The sequence below is a fragment of the Cupressus sempervirens genome, chromosome 6 (assembly GCF_028749045.1).
Source record: "Cupressus sempervirens isolate cs-2001-9-10 chromosome 6, ASM2874904v1, whole genome shotgun sequence".
NCBI classification, from domain to species: domain Eukaryota; kingdom Viridiplantae; phylum Streptophyta; class Pinopsida; order Cupressales; family Cupressaceae; genus Cupressus; species Cupressus sempervirens.
The window spans coordinates 182345580-182365794 of record NC_143123.1 but is presented as its reverse complement, the minus strand read 5'-3'; the positions used below and the strand labels follow the sequence as shown (position 1 = coordinate 182365794).

Genomic DNA, 20215 nt, shown 5'->3' with positions numbered 1-20215 from the left:
ACAACTCCATTTTTCTGTTTAATTTATCAGTACTATACGGTATGTGTACCATTGACCCTGAATAATTCTTGAAATTTTGAGATAAACTCACTACGTAATCAGATCTAAAGTTATGATCTGCTTGCTTATCTATTTCTCCACCTAGGTTACCCGTGCTACAAAATGGGAAAAACATTTTGACCAAGGTTGCATGGGGATGGGGGTACTTGGGTACTCTGGGGACAGGTATGGCTATTTTTTAAAATAGGGGACAGGGGTACTTGGGTGCATCAAGAACAGTGATAAAATTTGCAGATGTAATGTATAGTTTTAAGTTTGAGATTTCCAATATGTTTGTAATAATAATATATGCTAAATTTTTAGATTCATAAGAGAGAAGGCAGACTTTAAACATAAATTAGAAGATCATAAATCATACAACGCCATATTGCAAGTGATAAACTTCTGACTTGCACCATGACAAAGTCTACTGTTAATTAGTATTGTATCAAAGTTTCAAGCTGATTATGTATTGAATTAAGCTTGATAAACAACAAGCTGATATGCAATCAAAAAACTGTAACAAAAATTGGAAATCTTAATCAAGGTTGTTAGCTATGACGCTCTTCACTGAGAACCTGGTACTTGGTACGCGGGCATGCAACCTTGATTTTGACTCATTTTTCAGAAAATGGTCACTTGGGTACATGGGCATGCAACCTTGATTTTGAGTCATTTTTCACAAAATGGTCACACATTCTTCTGGGAAAAGTTAACAAACAGCAAAAGTAATTTTTCTTTGCACATTCTACATGTGTTAATCAAACTAAGTTCAAAATGTTTTTCTATTAATACTTACAGAAAACGGCTTTCTGTTAGTACTGTTTCTCAAATTTTTAGTTTCTCAAGAGTGCATAAGATAAGTTGCTAGATGAACCGACTTTTGAATAAAACCACAACAATCCTCACACTGTACACACTAGACTATTTGATTATTAACTATCAGTTTTTTGACCATTGAATGTTACAAAATATCTGTGCATTATTTGAATCTCTATCCTCTGGGTAAAACTGTGGAAGTATTGGATGGTAAACAACTTTTTCTATGCATTATTTTTCTTTCTTATTTGGTATGAAAACTGCAGAACATATATATATATATATATTTTGTGTGTTGTAATTCTGCAGGTCACACAGAGGCAGTGCTATCTGTCTCTTTCAGCCCAGATGGGCGTCAGTTGGCCAGTGGTTCTGGTGATACAACTGTTCGATTTTGGGATCTTAACACACAGTCTCCATTGTACACATGCACTGGTAGATTATGCTCTTTATTATTGCTTCCCTGTTGTTTAATTTCTTTTTGCATGTGGCAATAGATATCTTCATAAACCTAGTGAATTCTGTAAACTGCTTAATATTTGATTTTTTCCTGTAAGGCAAATGTTTAGTCCTTGTAAATATAATGATAAGCAAATTGATATTTCACTAGTAATCAACAAAGCTCTGTATTACTAGTTGTCTGATTTTGAAGGAATAGCAGCTTTTAAATTAATCTGAAACTCTTTTCTAATGTTAATCTATGATGGAGCAAAAGTTGGTTAATGTTCTATATGTGTTCTGTAGGGCACAGAAATTGGGTCCTTTGCATTGCGTGGTCTGCAGATGGGAAACAGGTTGTCAGTGGGAGCAAAGATGGAGATCTCCGAATTTGGGACCCAGAGACAGGGAAGGCATTAGGAAATCCACTTAATGTAAGATTACTTTTATCATTTCAGGTTCTGAGATTGATTTTATTGTAAAGTTGTTTGAACTTTCCTTTTTTGGTAAAAGCAAAAAGCAAACTATATTAAATGGATCAAGTTATGTATAGCCGTTAATCTGTCATGTCCTGCCTCATAAAGACTTGGGATTAATCTTATTTACTTATTTAGACTTTACACGTTTGATTATATAATATTCATATTACACGTTATATTTGCCAAAATTAATCTTAAATTCATAATAAATATAATTGTTTGATTAATTTTGATTACATGATATTGATATTATTAGACAAAATTAACTGATTAATATCCATTATATTTTATTGAATTATATCTGTAATGATATTAATATTACATGAGATATTTGCCAAATTAATCATATTTTCATATTTAATATAATTGTTTGATTAATATCCATTACATGATATTAATATTATTAGACAAGATTAATTAATATCCATTATATTGTGTTGATTAATAATCCGTTATGATCTTAATATTAAATGATATATTTGCAAAATTAATCTTATTTTCATGTTCAATATAAATTTTTGATTAATATCCATTGCATGATATTGATATTATTAGACAAAATTAGTTGATTAATAACCATTATATTTTAGTCAAAATGCTACTTGAAATAATATATAAATAAATGAATTTTAACAGACATAAATATACTGTTCTTTATTATTTCAATAAGAGACTCTAATAGTTTCCTAGTCAATGGCAAAGATGAACAGCCAATTAACTATTAAACTAATTGTCAGGCCAGCTATTTTACGGAGGAGACACTATTAATCACAATTGTTATGGAAAGCTATGTGGCTAAGAGGACATGTCTTATGGGGAACATGGATAACTTTAAGAAACCTCTCCTGGAAAAAATATGTAAAGTTTTGGCAAATCCAACATTATATGTGTAGGAAAATTTTCACCTCGAGGGCAATTTTTTTGTTCCACGTAGGGAAATAAAATATTATATCTTGGCAAAGTATTTCTTTTCCTCACAAAAATCATTAAAACTGTGGCAAATTAAAAAGTCCTTGCTGGCATATAAATAAATGGTGGCAATTTTTTCGGATAGCCCAAAATGGTTTTGAAATGTGAGAGGTGAATTAATGTTTTGTAGCAAAAATAGAATAATGGCCGTGGCTGATCTTTAGTGGTAAACTGGAAAATTGTTTAATTTGAAGATTTGCCAAGTGTTTTGACTAGTGACCTTTAAGGCTTTATAGTTGCCAAGTGTAGTGACTAGTGTCCATTATTAACAATGTCACCATCTTCTTCGCTATCACTTTGGTATCATTAATACGTTATTGTTATCGACCATTGATTAATTGGAGATCAATGACAAAAGATGCATTTTGGGGCCAGTTACTCAAAAAGATCAGGAGATGCATGAAATTCTCCAGAATGGAGACGTGGCAAGTTTTGCATGACAACCTTACCTGGAATGTAGTGAACCTCATATCAAGGTTAAAATCATAAATGCGGGGATGATAGTTATAAATCATAACTAATAATTAGTACATTCCAGGCAGCTTGGTAGGCACTCTGTCACTAATGCGAGTACATTTCCCACACTTGTGAATCAATTGGAAAATGAAAACTAAAGATATGAAAGATTGCAAACAATTTAATGCAATTGCTATTTAAAGAGTCTCTTTGATTCCTCTATCACTATTAAATTCTCAATTCTATTTTTTGTTCTCAGTTCTGGTAGTTTGTAGAAGTTCTTGGGTTTAGATTTGTTTCCTAGTTCAAAGGTTGGAGTGATGAGCCATGGATAACACCAATTAGGTTGAGATGCAACACAATGGATCTGCAAAAGCCCTTTTTGGGCTGGATACCAGAGGATGTGCTCGCTCTGATTTGCAAGGAAGATTCCATTGGGTCTTTTTTCCGCTATGCTTTATTCATGGTCCTTGGCCATGAATTCTTAAGAAACGAGAAGAGATACTACGTGTCCATGTACCTTACGTTCCGCTTCCTCGCGCCTCTTCTTGACTTGGGAGGGGAGCAACTAGACATTTTGATGCTTGTGCATAACATTTTAAAGGAAACCTTTTATGAGGACGACTTCAAAATCATTGTATTGGCCGATCAGTTACCGGGCGTGGAGATCCATTTTGTAGACAAAGTGGACAAGTGGTGGGAGCGAGGCTTAGCAAGCAATATGCAAATAACCGAAATATCATTTTAAGTTCTAACAATAGCTAAATATTGTGTAGTCTCTTAAGAGACATTACTATAAAATTATAAATCAATCTAACCAACCAGTAACAACATAGTAGGAAAACTTAACTTCCTAGCATACCAAATATTTACATTACTACAATTGAATTTGGAAACAGTAGCTATTAGTAAGTTCATCCAAGACATTAAATTATGGAATTTTGAAAACTTAGGTAAAGTGATATACTAATTTTGCCAAACAGATGCCACACTAACAACAAAATAACAATGTTACTAATTCGGGTTTGGGATTGATGGTTTGGTATATGGGTTTGGGCAAAATGTTTTGGGGTTGGGTCCATTTTTGGTTCTTCGACACAAAAACATATAAAAATCAGAAAAAATTACATATTTGTAGCAGTATTTAAGTTCAACATAGACCACTATACTACTTGTCAAATAACATAGCAAAACACCACCATTTTAGTTGTCAAATATTTCTCAAATTTGATTATCTTGATATACATTAAAGTTCAAAAAATAATAATGTCGAGTGTCAACAATCAAACATTATTGATTGAATATCATAATAACGTCAAGTGTCAACAATCAAAAGTATCGTCCTCCTTATTAAATGATATCTATTTTAGTAAATTAAAAGAACAACTATTACCATTGCCGTTGGCACTCTCACTCTCACTAGGTGGCTAATAGTCACTATCAACTTCAGATGCAGTGAAGAGGGAATTGGAAGTATCCAAGTCAATTACACTTTGGCTTGATATCTGAGTTATTTGTCTCTACTTCTTTATAGGCATCTTGTTTGTGTTTAAGAGCCACCAGTTTGAATGCACACACACCAAGTCCTGTACCATTTTTGAGGGTAGTTAAAATTGCTTTTTTATTGAGTGGATGGAGCATGTGCTTTAGTTCCTTTAAGATGCAGATGGAGTATGTGCTCTAGTCATCATCAACTTCAAGTCCAACAAAGTGGGAAGCAAAAACATCCAAGTCAATACACTTTGGCTTGATATCTCACTTCTTTGTCTCTACTTCTTTGTAGGCATTTTGTTTTACGTCTAGGGAGCCACAAGTATGAATGCACAAAGCCTAGGTTGTGCGCCCTTTTTGAATGTAGTTTATTGCATTTTTTTGAGTGGATGATGTTCTGTAGTCCCTTTCAGATGCAGAAGAATTAGAAACCAAAATTAGAGAGTTGAGAGATACAAAAGTTTAAAATATAAATGATAGAATTAAAATATAACTAAAACTTAAAGTTTATTTTTTAAATATATCTTTCAATAAAATTTTGATTGCAAGAGGTTGTAGTTGCGTGTATGATTCTCTATGGAAGTACTACCAACAATGGGCATCAACCATATACTTATCCAGAATAGCATCAAGACCACAATTGTTGGAGCATTTTAATATCCCTTGCTAAGCTGCCGTTAACACGTCATGAAATCTCAAATTTGCTTTTGTTTATTTTCAGATTCACGTTTGATTGCTCCAATGGTTTCAAAAGATGTTCAATCGCTTGCAACAGATTACCAAGAAGTCTAGGCAAGAACTAAGTTACAGTGCAATCCCTTTCACCACTTTAAATGCATACATATGATTTGTAAATATAGAATGTGCATCTACATCCAAACGACATTTTCACAAATAGTTGGCATGCAAACTCAACTACAAACCTCTTATTCAATGCTATTATTAAATGGACTGTTACAAGACTCTGATTATTATGCCCTACAAGCAAACTGCAATGACTGATTTATTTACTACCAGTCCCCAACACGACAAGATTATGCCATGTCTAAAGGCTGCGATTTGCTACAGTCTGAATACAAGCAAATAACATAAGAATTCAATGTAAAGAACCTGTCACATGCTGATGAAATGATCTGCTGATGATGACATGAACCCTGGAAGTTATAGCAGCAATAAACCCCTTGATTATCTTTCAAAAATCTGTTCAAACACTGTAGCATTTACTGTATGTAATGTCCTCATCTTTTTAGCAACTTAGTGGAGTTTTTAACCTTTACGTTCTCCAAAGGCTAAGTGGAGAAATAAGAAACTGATTAAATTAATTTCTTATAAAGTCATTAAATAAATTAAAATTAAAAGGTGACTTTATATTTAATTAATTTAATTAATTATTGTATTGCAAGGAGAAGCTTCTAGACAGTGCATTAATTATTGGAAAAGGGGAAGCCTCTAGTAATTTAATTTTCTAGAAGCATAATTAATTATTGTATTGCAAGGGAGGAGTTTCTAGAGAGTGCATTAATTATTGGAAGGGGGAAGCTTCTAGTAAATGCAATTAATTAATATCTTATTTCCTTCTAGAAGGGTGAAGGAAAAGTATAAATAGAGGTGGGAGCTTCATTGTTTAGCATTGGATTATTGTGACTTGCATTTGATAAGAGCTTGGAGGTGTGAGTTATAGATTTGTTCTTGGCATTAGAGGACGTCTATCCTCTTTTGTGACATCTTAGACGTCATTCCCTTGGGGTTTGGCCTTTGAAATTCATTGCTATGTATTTGATTTTATTAGTTTGAGAATTAATATTATTTCAGCAGTGGTTCAATCTTTAGTTTGCATAAATTCCTTCTTGTTCATGTTATGTGGTTTTAAATCTTTGCAAAGACATTAAAATCTCTTTCAGCGGTTGGTTCATTTCTTGGGCATTTCCAGGTTGTCCATTACACCGTAGTGCTGGTAGTGTATGTGGAACTGTTCACGTGTACTCTAGCAGCTGGCACAAATTTTAATATGCAAATAAATTAAATCTTTTAATATTTTGATCTGCAGATAGATACGCTTGAACCCTTTGTGTTCTTTGTATTTTCTTCCCAATTTGACACCAGTAGAACCTCTGTATGAACCTCTCCTGGATGCCAAATTCAATGGATATTTGATTACCTCAAATGGCTGCAACACTGAAGAATTGACGCTCTCCAATGGCTAACTGCAGGCAGAAACCCTTGGCCTCTTCTCGCAAAGAGAAGCATCATAAAAGATGCACAACAATAATCAGTCCATTTCCTTGAGAGAGTATTTATGTTCCTCTTTAAAGGACAATTTCCCATAAAAGACATTTTAATAACATTTAAAATGTTATTTATTAAGGCTTAGGGAAAACGCTTAACATCTCATTGAGTTTGGCATTCATAATAATTCCTCAAATGGCCCCTTTTTAATGATGAATTGACCCATAAGTTATAACATTAAGTTATTTTATCACCTTATAATAATAATGATCATTTAATCCAATTAAACATTAGTATCTCCCCAAATACTCATTATTTTGCTATATTGTCTGAAATGGGAGTCACACTGCTAATCAACATGTGACCAGATGCTCAGCTAAAAATAGAAAAGAGCCCTTCTCGGTCATCCTGAAGTATATGAAATTTTGTTGAAACAAAGTCCAATCTGAACCAAACAAAGTCCAAATTGGAACATATTGAATTTTGGAGAAGACAAGAACCTCCATTAACCAAGCCTCTGCCTTAGAAGACCCTCTATCCACAATTATTAGCCTATAAGGGTCTGAATGATAGGCTAATCATCTAAAATCTATGTTTGCTAAAATGGGGACATCAGAAGCGTGCAAAACCAATGAACTCAACTCTTGCTGCATTTTGTGTGTCATGACAAATAGAGTTTGCAAAGTATCGCCTTGTACCCTTTGAGAAACTTTGGGATTTGTATATGAGGCAACTTTTGTGCCAACAAAAGGGAGCTGAGAATATAATATTTGGGATTCTATGCAAAGGCAAGAAGGTGCATGAGAGCAGTCGTCCAATTCCATCTCTTTGCCATGATTTTGTGTAGTTCTTTGAAGATATTTTCTTTAGGATCTCTCTCTTTTGAAAATTTGATAACTTTTATGTTTTTATCTTCTCAACTATAGAGTCAATGCCACCATATACCCCCTCTAGACAAGGCCTTTCCATGTTTGTATAATGGAGCATGGTCAATATGGGCTCATTGAATTTGAAGAGATTCTCAGCACAATTCCATTGAATGTCATCTAGGATCATTTTCTTAACCTTTGCTGTCTATGCAGTGCTAAATTGTGCCTTACAAACCTTCAAAAGTTGTCTCAACACACTAATGTTGGAGGCAAAATGGGGTCTGTTGTGAGGTTTTCACACCATCGCCCCATTGCAAATAGGGACCCCCTCCTTTTTATTAAGTTTATCGGGTAGAACAGGTTTGGCAATTATTGAAATCTTTGCAAGCCTTCCAAAAGTCGTGTTGAAAAAGAAAAATTATGGCTAAGTGTTAAAATGGGAAAATCTAGTCATGTGTGGAGAATTTGAATTTGATAAATTTGGTTAAAAAATAAAATAAAATAATAATAACAAAAAATTGTTTTTGAGAAAAATAAAATTACAATTGAGTCAAAAATACATGTACTTGCCCAAGTGCATGGTGATCTTCCCTATACATGTACTTGATTAAGTGCATGATGATCTTCATTATACATGTGCTTGCCCAAGTGCATGGTGACTACCGCATGTTGGTTGCACTTGCCTAGGTCACCCTTGATTTCCACCACAAACTACATGCACTTGCCTAGTCACCCTTAATTTCCACCAAGAAATTGTGTAATTGTGCCTAAGCGCATAATGGTTTCCACTTATCATTTGATGGTTTTGCCTAAGTGTATGGTAGTTTCCATTTGTTGATTGATGGTTTTGCCTAAGTGTATGGTAGTTTCCACTTGTTGATTGATGTTTTTGCCTTAGTGTGTAGTGGGTTCCACTTGATGTTTCATGGTTTTGTCTAAGTGTCTAACTGTTTCCACTTGATGTTTCATGGTTTTGCCTAAGTGTCTAGTGGTTTCCACTTAATGTTTCATGATTTTGCCCAAGTATGTAGTGGTTTCGACTTGATTTTTCATGATTTTGTGTGTAGTACCTAAGTAGGTAGTGGTTTCCACTTCAAGATTAATAATCAATCTCAATCACAAAACCAACCTACCTCTCCTTAAGTTTAATGAAATGCTTTGAAATTTATTGGGAGATTGTGAAACATGATCAAGTATCAAAGATATGAATAACACTACAAATTAAAAAATAAAAATAAAAATAATTTGAGGAGAGAGAAAGTGACGAAAATTAAAAGAAAACTAAATTAAAAAAAATAAAAATAAATGGTTTTAAATGGAGATGAGGATGAAATTTGTCTCAAATTTGCAAAATGGTGGATTTTAAATTGGTTGGAGACTAAATTTAACTCAACTTTACAAAATATGGATTGATTTTAAAAATGAATGAATTAATTCATCCATTGTTGCATTGAAATTATCCAAATGTCATCGATTTTAACAAATGGAAAATTGACAATAGAAATAAATCATAAATGGTAATAAATAAATAGTTTTCAAACAATTTTGCATTTCCCCGTTAAATTATTTTTATTGGAAATTAAAAGGACAAGTTTGTGATGATTTTATAAATCAAATTGCAATTATCTTTTAAAATGTTATAATTATTTAGTAGTGGTGAAGCCTTGCAGGTTAAGATGATGAGGTGGCGTAACGGCCTTTTTTCCGATTGGTCCATGGTTCCTTTCGAATTTTCCTATTGGTCTGCAAGGCAGTGGCTTCTTCTACAAGTGTTCTCTTCTCATTGGTCCAAGTGTCGTTGATCCTTATTTGGTATTTGTAGATTTGAATTTTTCCACTGGTCTAAGAGGGCAATGCAATTTTCTAATTGGCCCACAACATGCTGCTTAATTGTAATTGGGTGAGCATTTAATGCTTGTAGCATGTACTTATGAAACCTTAAATAGGGCTTATGTGGATTTATCTTGGCCCTTGATTTCAAATCAATCTTGCCCATTCATTGTATTTGAGCTCCCTATATAAGGACTAGCTCTCTCATTTGTAAAGCAGGGGGCTTCTTGGAGAATTGTTGCCAATATAATGTCAAAGTCACTCCACTTTTCATTGTTGTGGCTTGCATGGTAATCCATATTTCCTCACTTGGCTTAGGATTTCATTTCATGTTGTTTAGAAGTAGTTTATTTGGATGAAAGTCATTATGGATGTTCACTTGAATGACTCGACAAATCCGGGTCACTAGCCTCTTGTTGATGGCAAGAGTGCCTTGTGTGGTAACTTGATGATTGAATGCACTTAACTTTAATTGATATCCAATCTTCAGGTTGCATCCATTAATGGGATTGAAGAGGGTAGATATTGATTTCAATACCATTTGAGCGTATCCTTAGAAGCTTGCATTAGGTGGGTGGAGTTGGTGGCGAGATTGCATCTAGTAGAGTCCAAGTTCATCCATGGTTCCTTGCATTCTTTGTAGAAGTAGAAGTAGAAACAATGGTTAGAAGTTTGAGTTGGAGTTGAAGTGGAAAAGTTAGATATATTTTCATTTCGTAGTGTAGAGCCAAATCTTGAGAAGTGCAAGAGTTGATATCCATTGAATGAATAGTGTAAGTCCCTTTGTGATAACCAACAAATCACATTATATCATTGAGCGAGTATCCACACTAAAAGGAATCTTGAAGTCATCTCACGATTTTACTTTGCAAGCTTAGTATGTGAGATGACCTTATATCAAGAGAGGATTGAATGTTTGGTGTTTCATCTTGAAACATTTAGTATTTGATTCTGCATGTTGTAGTGGAACACAACTTACATCAATAGGGTCCCAATAATCTACTACAAAATTGATTGTTTTTTAATACAAAAACTAAAATTAAGAAGTTTACTTAAGTAAAACATATTTACTACTATCTTATCTTCAATAATTAGTATTTTGAGAATGTTCTAAATATGCCTTGTGACATAGGGTTTGTGTCAAACATTTGGGTCTCTTTAGCCTCAATGTACAACTTGTATAATTGAATCAATTTTGGTGCTATTTTTTTTTTTTTGTAGCATTAGGTTTGAGGGAGTGGAGACCACAAGATGTCCAAAAAATGCATGAGTAATGATCCAAAGTTAATTACCTAGCAGCCCTGTGGGTTTTTTCATTGTTTGTTATTACTTGCACATGTTTCTAGGGTTTACTTGTTTAATGGCTTTGCAAAGAACGTGAGCAATAAATGCACCATTGTTCACAATCTGTTGCTCCAAAAAATTGTCCCTTTAGGGACACTACAATAACATTGATCAATCAGCAACTTTTTGCATCTTTCCATTTGTCAAATACGTTGGACATCCTTTTTTCGACCCATGAACCCTTTTTTGACTTTAAGGAGTCTTCTACATATTTTGCCTCTTTGTCCAATAAGGTAGTACACATCTTCTTATAATCTAGACCTTTGATCCCTTTGGGACCTCATTAATTGATTTCACTATTGTTTGCCAATATGGTGAGCGAACAACATTGAATGCCAATTCATTTGTATAAACACATCTAGCTTTGTCTTGATTGGGAATCTGTCTAGACTGATTGTGAAATGTCATATCCCTCAATACCTTTGATCATGCATAGAGGTCAAAGGGTGCTCTTTATGTATGGACAAAAATGCATGGTCCTCTGTAGGTTGAAGATGGCGTGGTGGTGTAGGGGCCTTCATCCCTTTTGACACTTGCTTATTTTCTAGCAAAGAATGTGTTATGACTTTTTGTCCTTGCTCTTTAATATATGCCAAGACTTTATCCTTTTAAAGACCTTTTTGATTTGGGTTGGGACAAAATTTGATGTCTAATTAGGGACAAAGCACAATATTTTCACTCGATTGTATGATTTCAAATATATTGCTTTTTGATGCCCAAAGATCCAAAAGTAACCTTTGCCACTTGGAAGTTGTCTTATTCAACAAATTTTGAAAGGGCAGAGTGTGAGAAGTTGAGTTGGCTCCTAGAGCAATGGTTTCCATAAACAAAACTTGAAACAAACCAAAAATAGAAAGCTTAAACAAAACAAGTGAGTTCATTTGTTTAAAAAATGTAAGGAGAAAAGCCCAAAAACTTTTAAAAACGTACCTCTTTATGCATTGCTTTATAAAATATTCAGATTTTGTTTTTAAACTCTTCACACACCTCAATATCACCAAACAACGATCGCACACACCAAACTATTCAAAATGAATGTGCTTATACAGAATTATCTAATGCATTGGCTAATTGTATTTAGTTGGAAGTTGCACATAGTTATACAACCAATCAACCATCATCTGTCCCAACCTCCATTTAGTTATGCCACAATGCCTAACTATTATTTTTTTGAACACGTCTCTTTTAAATTGCTGATAACATAAACTTTATCGTTCTTAGTGGATTGCTGGAAATCATGAACTCTATTGTTGTTGATTATTCCATTGCACCATCTACATTTGTTTGAGACAAGTCACATCCTTTAATTTCTTTTGCTGCCTTTATAGTAAACACAGCCTTTGCGAACTATAATAAATTATTATATTCTGATCACTGTTCAAAAGATTATCATTGATCCATGTATTATGAACATAGATCATTATCACTGCTTGAGACATCTCTTTGAATCATTATCATCGACTCTTTTGACTTCAACTATAAGGTGCTGCTTTCTACACTATAATCACTTCCTTTTATGTTAATCTGCAGCTCAAATAAATACTGTTCCTTCTGTTCAATAAATGCCGCTGCTAGATATGGCAATGATATGTGTCTCTTCTGGAATTGGGACTTGTCATTCCTTCATCCACACTCAGTGCCAAGGAGCCAGGGGTGTTAATGCTGCCAGTTCTGATTATTTACAGGTATAGACTTTATTTACATATTGTAAAACTGTGCAAGGCTCTTCTCTATACAAAAGGATAAGATAAGATAAATCTACGTAGTCCAACAAGAGACCACAAAGGGGGTCTAAGGGACTGAAAGCATACAAACAGGGAAAACGCCAACGATAGGAGCACCAAGTCGTGTCTGCAGAAAGAGCAAGCAAGAAAGCAAAATAACCGAAGAGGGAAGCCCAGAAGTCCTTCCTAGGCGAGAAGAAGTCCAGCACTGAAGGATATGGTCTGGGGTGAGAGTGAGCCTCGGTCTGTCTCAGAATACCACTGGAGGTGTGATGCTGCTGCTGAGTGTCCCTGCTGATATGAAGACCAAATAGATAGATGATGCTCCTTACAAGATACATATGCTATAAACATAGATTGATGAAAACAGACAACATTATCAGGTTGCCGTGCCTGTAAGGTAGAATTTTACCTATTCAAACTGCTTTCTAGCATTGGTATACATTACTAAAGTTAACATTAATGACAAAAATTCTAACACTAATCTTTTCTCAAATGATTAGTTCATTATAACTGCATGCTAGCACCTAGTGCCTTTATCCTACAAAACACATGGTTGGTTGGTTTGAATCAGGACATCGAAGTGTTGGGGAGTAGATGAGTTTTTAATTGTGGCGTGTTTTGTGGATGTCATCTCCCTGCTCAAGATGTTATAGAAGTAATGAAATAGTGGTGTACCTTAGAATAGTTGGCCCTGCTATAAAACCATATAAACCTACACCCTTCATAAAGGAATAGACCATTGTAAACTGATGTGTCCTTGAGTTCCATTGACCTATAATGTTTTATTGGTCCCTTGTGCCTAATAGCAGTTACCTGTGGGTCCTGTGCGCGTGATAACCAATTACTCGTTGGTCCCGTGTGCTTGATAGCCAGTTACCCGTTGGTCTCGTGTGCCTGATAGCCAATTACTCGTTGGTTCCATGTGCTTGATAGCCAGTTACCCGTTGGTCCCGTGTACCTGATGGCCAGTTACCCGTTGGTCTCATGTGCCTGATAGCTAGCTACTCGGTCCTGTGTGCTTGATAGCTAGTTACCTGTTGGTCCCGTGTCCCTGATGGTCATATAGTATAGCTGAATGGAGTGAACAATGATGTACAAACTGTTTGGGGTGGGCTGTACGGTAGCTTGGAATGGAGTACGAAAGATGGTGTTGATTGGCCGTATGGTAGCCTAGGCAGCCATACAGTATGGTGATGTTGCAGTACGGACAAAGATGGTCGTACGGTATGGTAATGTTGTAGCACGGGCAGAGATGACCGTACAGAATGGTAATGTTACAGCACAGAGAGATGCACCGCATGTTGTGCCAAACCAAGGGTAGCGGATGGTGTACAGATAGATGGTGGATTCAATCTTGAAATCGTAAACAGACTTATAGTCCCGAATACATTAGATGAAAGCCAAACAAGAATGGAGATTGAACACGAATATCCTTCAATTAATATTTGTAATAAGATGGTGCTTTGATTTCCCAGATCTAAGTGAAGTATTACATGCAACGGAATAGGGTGAGGGTTGAATCCCATCGAAACCGGACAAGCCAAGTAGGGAAGATTTTTCACTTCTGAAATGGTGAACAATAGAGAATCCCAACGGGAATTTGCAATACAAAAGAAATAATCCAAATTGCATACCCACAACTACCTACAAGCCGTGTTTAAATACTAGTTGGGCAAAGCCTTTCCAAGGTTTACAAAGATAGCTGACGGCAACACTTACCAATGGAAACTAAAATAAAAAAGGTCTGAGATATATTAAATCAATCAGAACCACAAATACAAATATTAACTTGGGCCCCATATTAATTAATTAAACTAACTAATTAAAGGTCCTTTTATTATATTATTTAAATTCTGGGACCAATTAAATTAATTTAATTGAATTAATACATTAAAAATTGGGGACATTACAAATCCTCGCTGGCCAAATATTGCATGTCCTCAAGCAATATGCAAACTCTAGGATGTGCGGATGCAGATTGCTATATCTGCTGAAAACTCGATGCTTCTTTAGGATCACAAATTCAATTGAGATGAGTAGACCGCCATTCGGGCTTTGTTGCGCCACTTTGATATAAACATTGTTATATCCAAAACCACCAGGATCCTAAGGGTGCCAATCATTAAACACATTGATGTCTAGATCCATAATCTTCATGTAATCATCGATCTCCTTGGAAACTTCACAACACATGTAGATTCTATTATTTTTATGAGGAAGCACTTCACACGGAAAAATTGCAGTCATGCATGACTTAGGCAATACTGAAGGGTAAACTCCATATTCAACCAACTTTGGTTGCTCCGACAAGGAATTGTCCATAACATGTCTAGGAAGTTGAACAACCATTGATGGAACCTTCTCATTTGGAGGGCCACTGATAGAACCCAAATTTCCTCAAGATGATCATTGGGTGTTGGTTTGAAAATGTGTGTTCCGGTATCTTCCTCCAGAATCTATTCCTTCATCTTTGATTTGAGTACCAAATAGATTTTGTCTTTGTGGTAAATGATATCGGCAACCACCTTGTATCTGTCATCCTGCACTTGTCCATCCAATAGTTGGCACCCAAAAGTATTCTTGGAGTATTCGACTAACAAATGTGCTCTCCAATTTGCTGGAAATTGAGCCATAGTGTCATCCAAGTCAAAGCTCTCCATTCTCGCAACAGGTTGGCAAAATCACCAGCTCTGATACCACTGTAATGTTCCGTTGGTCCCGTGTGCCTGATAGCAATTACCTGTTGGTCTTGTGTGCCTGATAGCCAGTTATCCGTTGGTCCTGTGTGCTTGATGGCCAGTTACCTGTTGGTCCTGTGTGCCTGATAGCTAGCTACCCGTTGGTCCTGTGTGCCTGATAGCTAGTTACTCGTTGGTCCTGTGTGCTTGATGGCCAGTTACCCATTGGTCACATGTCCCTGATGGTCGTACAATATAGCTGAATGGAGTGAACAGTGATGTACAAACTATTTGGGATGGGCTATACGATAGCTTGGAATGGAGTACGAAAGATGGTGTTGATTGATCGTACGATAGCATGGGCAAAGATTGCCGTACAGAATGGTAATGTTGTAGCACAAGCAAAGATGGCCATACGGAATGGTAATGTTGCAGCACAGACAGATGCACTGCGTGTTGCACCAAACCAAGGGTAGCAGATGGTGTATGGATAGGTGGATTCAATCTTGAAATCGTAAACAAACTTATAGTCCCGAATACGTCAGATGAAAGCCAAACAAGAATGGAGGTTGAACACGAATATCCTTCAATTAATGTTTGCAATAAGATGGTGCTCCAATTTGCCAGATCTGAGCGAAGTATTACATGCAACAGAATAGGGTGAGGGTTGAATCCCACTGAAATTGGACAAGCCAAGTAGGGAAGATCTTTCACTTCTGAAATGGCGAACAATAGAGAATCCCAACAAGGATTCACAATACAAAAGAAATAATCCAAATCGCATACCTACAACTATTTACAAGCTGTGCTTAAATACCCGTCAGGGGAAACCATTCCGAGGGTGTACAAAGATAGCCGACGGCAACACTTACCAATGGAAACTAAAATAAAAATAGGTCCGAGATATATTAAATCAATCGGAACCACAAATACAAATATTAACTTGGGCTCCATATTAATTAACTAAAGTAACTAATTAAAGGTCCTTTTATTATATTATTTAAATTCCGGGACCAGTTAATTAATTAATTAAATTAAATTAACACATTAAAAATTGGGGACATTACATGACCTATGTTTTGTCACATGTGGACACGAAGGGCCCGTTTGGTTGTAGGCATAGGAATGGGGAATTAGAAGAGAAAATTTGAATGGGAACGGAAATTACAATCCAATTCCATTTATCTCTTGTTTGGTTGCACAAACTTGAATTGAAGATTGAAGGTTCGAACCCCATCAAATTTAATGAATGAAAAAGAAAAAACATAATTTATAGAGGGTTTCATCTTCTCACATGCTTATTTTTAACAAATTCATGGCGTTTGCAAAAAGAATCTGAAGCAAAAAACAGTAAAGCGTGTGAATCCAAATCCCCACATCGAGCGATCGAATCGTGCTGCTGAGCGATTCATTGGCCACTGTTGGCTGGTCTTCCGTGAGTAGAATCCGAGGAATATATATATTTTTTCATTATCATTAGTTTGAAAATGGCCATGATTTTTCATTTTGGGGAGCTCCAACAGGAAGTTATAATGAAGCGAATCTGAAGCGGATAATGAAGCGGATCTGAAAAAACATAATTTACAGAGGGTTTCATCTTCTCACACACTTATTTTTAACAAATTCATGGTGTTTGCAAAAAGAATCTGAAGCAAAAAACAGTAAAGTGGGTGAATCCAAATCCCCACATCGAGCGATCGAATTGTGCTGCTGAGCGATTTGTTGGCCACTGTGCGCTGGTCTTCCCTGAGTACAATCTGAGGAATATATATATTTTTTCAGTATCATTAGTTTGAAAATGGTCATGATTTTTCATTTTGGGGAGCTCCAACAAGAAGTTATAATGAAGCGTATCTGAAAATATTTTCAAATAAGAAAAATTCAAAATGGGAATGGGAATAGCAATTCCAATTACCAGTATTTTGGAGAATGGACAAATGCTCATTTTGGGGCAAAATGGGAATACGTATTCCTATTCCCAATTCCAGTTTGGCGCACCAAACAGAGAATTAAAAATGAATTCTAATTTTCTATTCCTATTCTAATTGTATTCCAGCAACCAAACGGGCCCTAATTTACTTGTTCCAATTCTTGGAAGTTAATACACTCAATTATTCTAGTGAGCAATTCTAGCATTGAAGGGTTTTGAGGTGCTGCAACATCTTTATTTTAAGGCTCTGAGGAGCAGCCAAAGGAATGAAATAAAAGCTACATCTTTCTCACTCTTAACAGTAAACAGAAGAAGGCCCTGTCGAGGAGTTGACCTCCTTACCACAAGTACCAGGATACAGAAACCCAACCAATACGTTAAGTTTATTTAAAAAAATATCAACTGGCAAAAGCTCCTGCATTCCAATAGCATTCTCTTCCACTGTCTGAACAGTGATTCTTAGCCCAATTATGATCTAAATTTTAGTAGTTTTAACTTTTTATATTTGCCTTAGTAAAATTGTAGATGGAGCACCTTAGTCTAGTCGGCGGATGATTAAAAAGCAAGTTAATTTCAACCATGGCGGTTTTGGAGAAAGGGTTATTTAGGGAGTTTACTTATGTGAGATTTTCAAACAGCTTCCGAAAGTGTGTAGAGGAAGCCTTGAAGTTTTGTTTATTGTGGTGACCATGACTGTTTTTCACATAAAATCTCAGTTTATGCCTGGATGAGGCAAGGTGAGGAGGACAATGACATTTCTCTAGCATTTTTATGTTATTTTAACCATTATAGAAATTCCGAGTTTACAGAGGAAAAAATGCTTGGAAGATAAAAACCTTGCCAGTAGTGGAAATACCAAAACAAGTCACGAACAGAGGTAAGCTAAGCTGCGAAATTGTCTTTACCAGAAATATAAAAGAGCATAAGAAGGCTGAGCCGAAGACTGAACAGATGATAATCTACCCACTTAAGCTACACTTGTTACCATTAAGCTTTATATGCTACATTGCTAATATAGTCTGTACATAAATTTAAAACTATTACTTTGTAAAGTGAAATTTCTGGAGACATAAAAATACTGCAAAGGCTTTATAGGATGAATTAATTTTGGTCTTCACTATGTTTCCTGAAGTAGCATGTGTTTTCCATACTTGATCTTGCCTTTGACATTATTGAATTTATTGTTTCAGGGCCACAAGAAGTGGATCACTGGGCTTGCTTGGGAACCTATACATATACAAGCCCCTTGTCGACGATTTGCCAGCTCAAGTAAAGATGGAGATGTTCGTGTTTGGGATACATCCTTAAGGAGGTGTGTGATGGTTCTCACTGGTCACACACTTGCTGTGACTTGTGTAAAGTGGGGTGGTGATGGGATGATCTATTCCAGGTATCAATTATTGTCTGCTTTCTGGAGTAATCTAATTTATTGCTCTAGCAACTTGGTAATCTAATGGTTGAAACAGCATACATTAAAAATTTTAAAAAATCTTTTTCAATTCGTTATGATAGTAATATTAATTTTCATTCAAAAATTTGCCTCAGCACTTACACATTGTGGGAATCATAACTTTATGTGCCTATTGTCTCCCAAACACAGATTGATGCCCAAAATCATGTAAGAGGTAATATAGCATGCACGGTGTTAAGAACCCCAACTGGTTCTAACTTAATTTTTAGTGGTTTGACATTTTGTCAAACACTTATCATGCAAGCTTTGATACCACTGTAATGAGGCTTGCTGGCTCACTCCTGACTATGCTGAAGAATAATTCTTTTACTTTGCAAGTTCTATATTTCTTGTGTTTTGAGATATATGATTTTTTTTTTTGCAATTTCCGGAATATATGAATAAGAATGCCTTCAAAATGCAAGTAAATGATTAAGATTCAAACCCCAACTTTTATTTGCAATTGATCAATTACAAGTATTTACCATGCTCACACACATATGCAAATAAATAATTAAAGAAGCTGGTATGGATAAGAGACGTTGGGAATTTGATGAAGAAATAATGCGCAGTAGATGTTGAAACCCATGCCAATGATCAGATTGCAGCCCCTTGATGTAAAGCGCTGCAAGTGGTTGGAAAGAAATGCCGCTGTAGAAGAAACACAGCTTGATATGAATTAAATGTTGCCCAGGCTCAAACACAGCTCTGTAAACTGCAAACGCAGGCCAAGTAACAATGTTCGCAGCCTTGAATATCAGATTGCAGACCCTATATGGATGCTGCTACAGCAGTAGGAAATATGCAGCCAGTAAATGGTGAATGTTGCCAGCAACCCAAACACAACACATAGACTTGGAACGCAGATCCAAGGTATGAAATCACATCTATGTAATGCAAATTGCTGCCCCTGTGAATTTCTTTAAATGACACTAAACTCATGGTATGTTTGCAGAGAAATACCCACACTGAATTAAAACCCTGCTACCTCCTATGCAGCAGTAGATATGATTGAATGATATACATCAGCACCATTCAATTATCAGAAAGAATGCAGATCATGTTCCCAGCTGCTATATGGTTCTAATCTACCTCCCTACCATAGAATTTTAGGGGCCCTCCCCCTCACCCTAAAATGCTTAGTAGATAAAACACAATTCACTTGGTGTTTCACAGATTCAAAGTGTTGAAACAGTGAAGAATTCACAATTCTTCAACAATGTTGAAACCCTTGTTTCAATCTCTTCTCTAAACACAAAGTTATCAAATAATGTTAATCTTGAGACAATACTATTGTATATATATATCTAAGTATTATTATGTGAGAGAACTTAACATAATAATAATTCATGAAAATTATATATATATATATATAAAAGTAAAACTTTTTATTATATATTTAACCAGTAGACATGTTCCCTGAAGGGACATGTCTCTTCTTGGATTATTCTCAATATGTAAATATAAGGG

General features: G+C 35.5%; 1 protein-coding gene across 2 annotated transcripts in view; it reads left to right on the top strand.

The window, feature by feature from the left end:
* The window catches only part of LOC149551856 (WD-40 repeat family protein / notchless protein), a 135216-nt gene that overhangs the window by 33673 nt on the left and 81328 nt on the right, over positions 1-20215 (top strand). For both annotated transcript variants that reach the window (XR_016352817.1, XM_089787358.1), the window contains exons 4-6: positions 1168-1293; positions 1603-1730; positions 18486-18685. Coding sequence is in view for 1 of the 2 variants with exons in the window: in XM_089787358.1 (XP_089643484.1) it covers positions 1168-1293; positions 1603-1730; positions 18486-18685 (454 nt within the window). In the remaining variant the exon portion in view is untranslated. The remainder of the gene's footprint in view (positions 1-1167; positions 1294-1602; positions 1731-18485; positions 18686-20215) is intronic.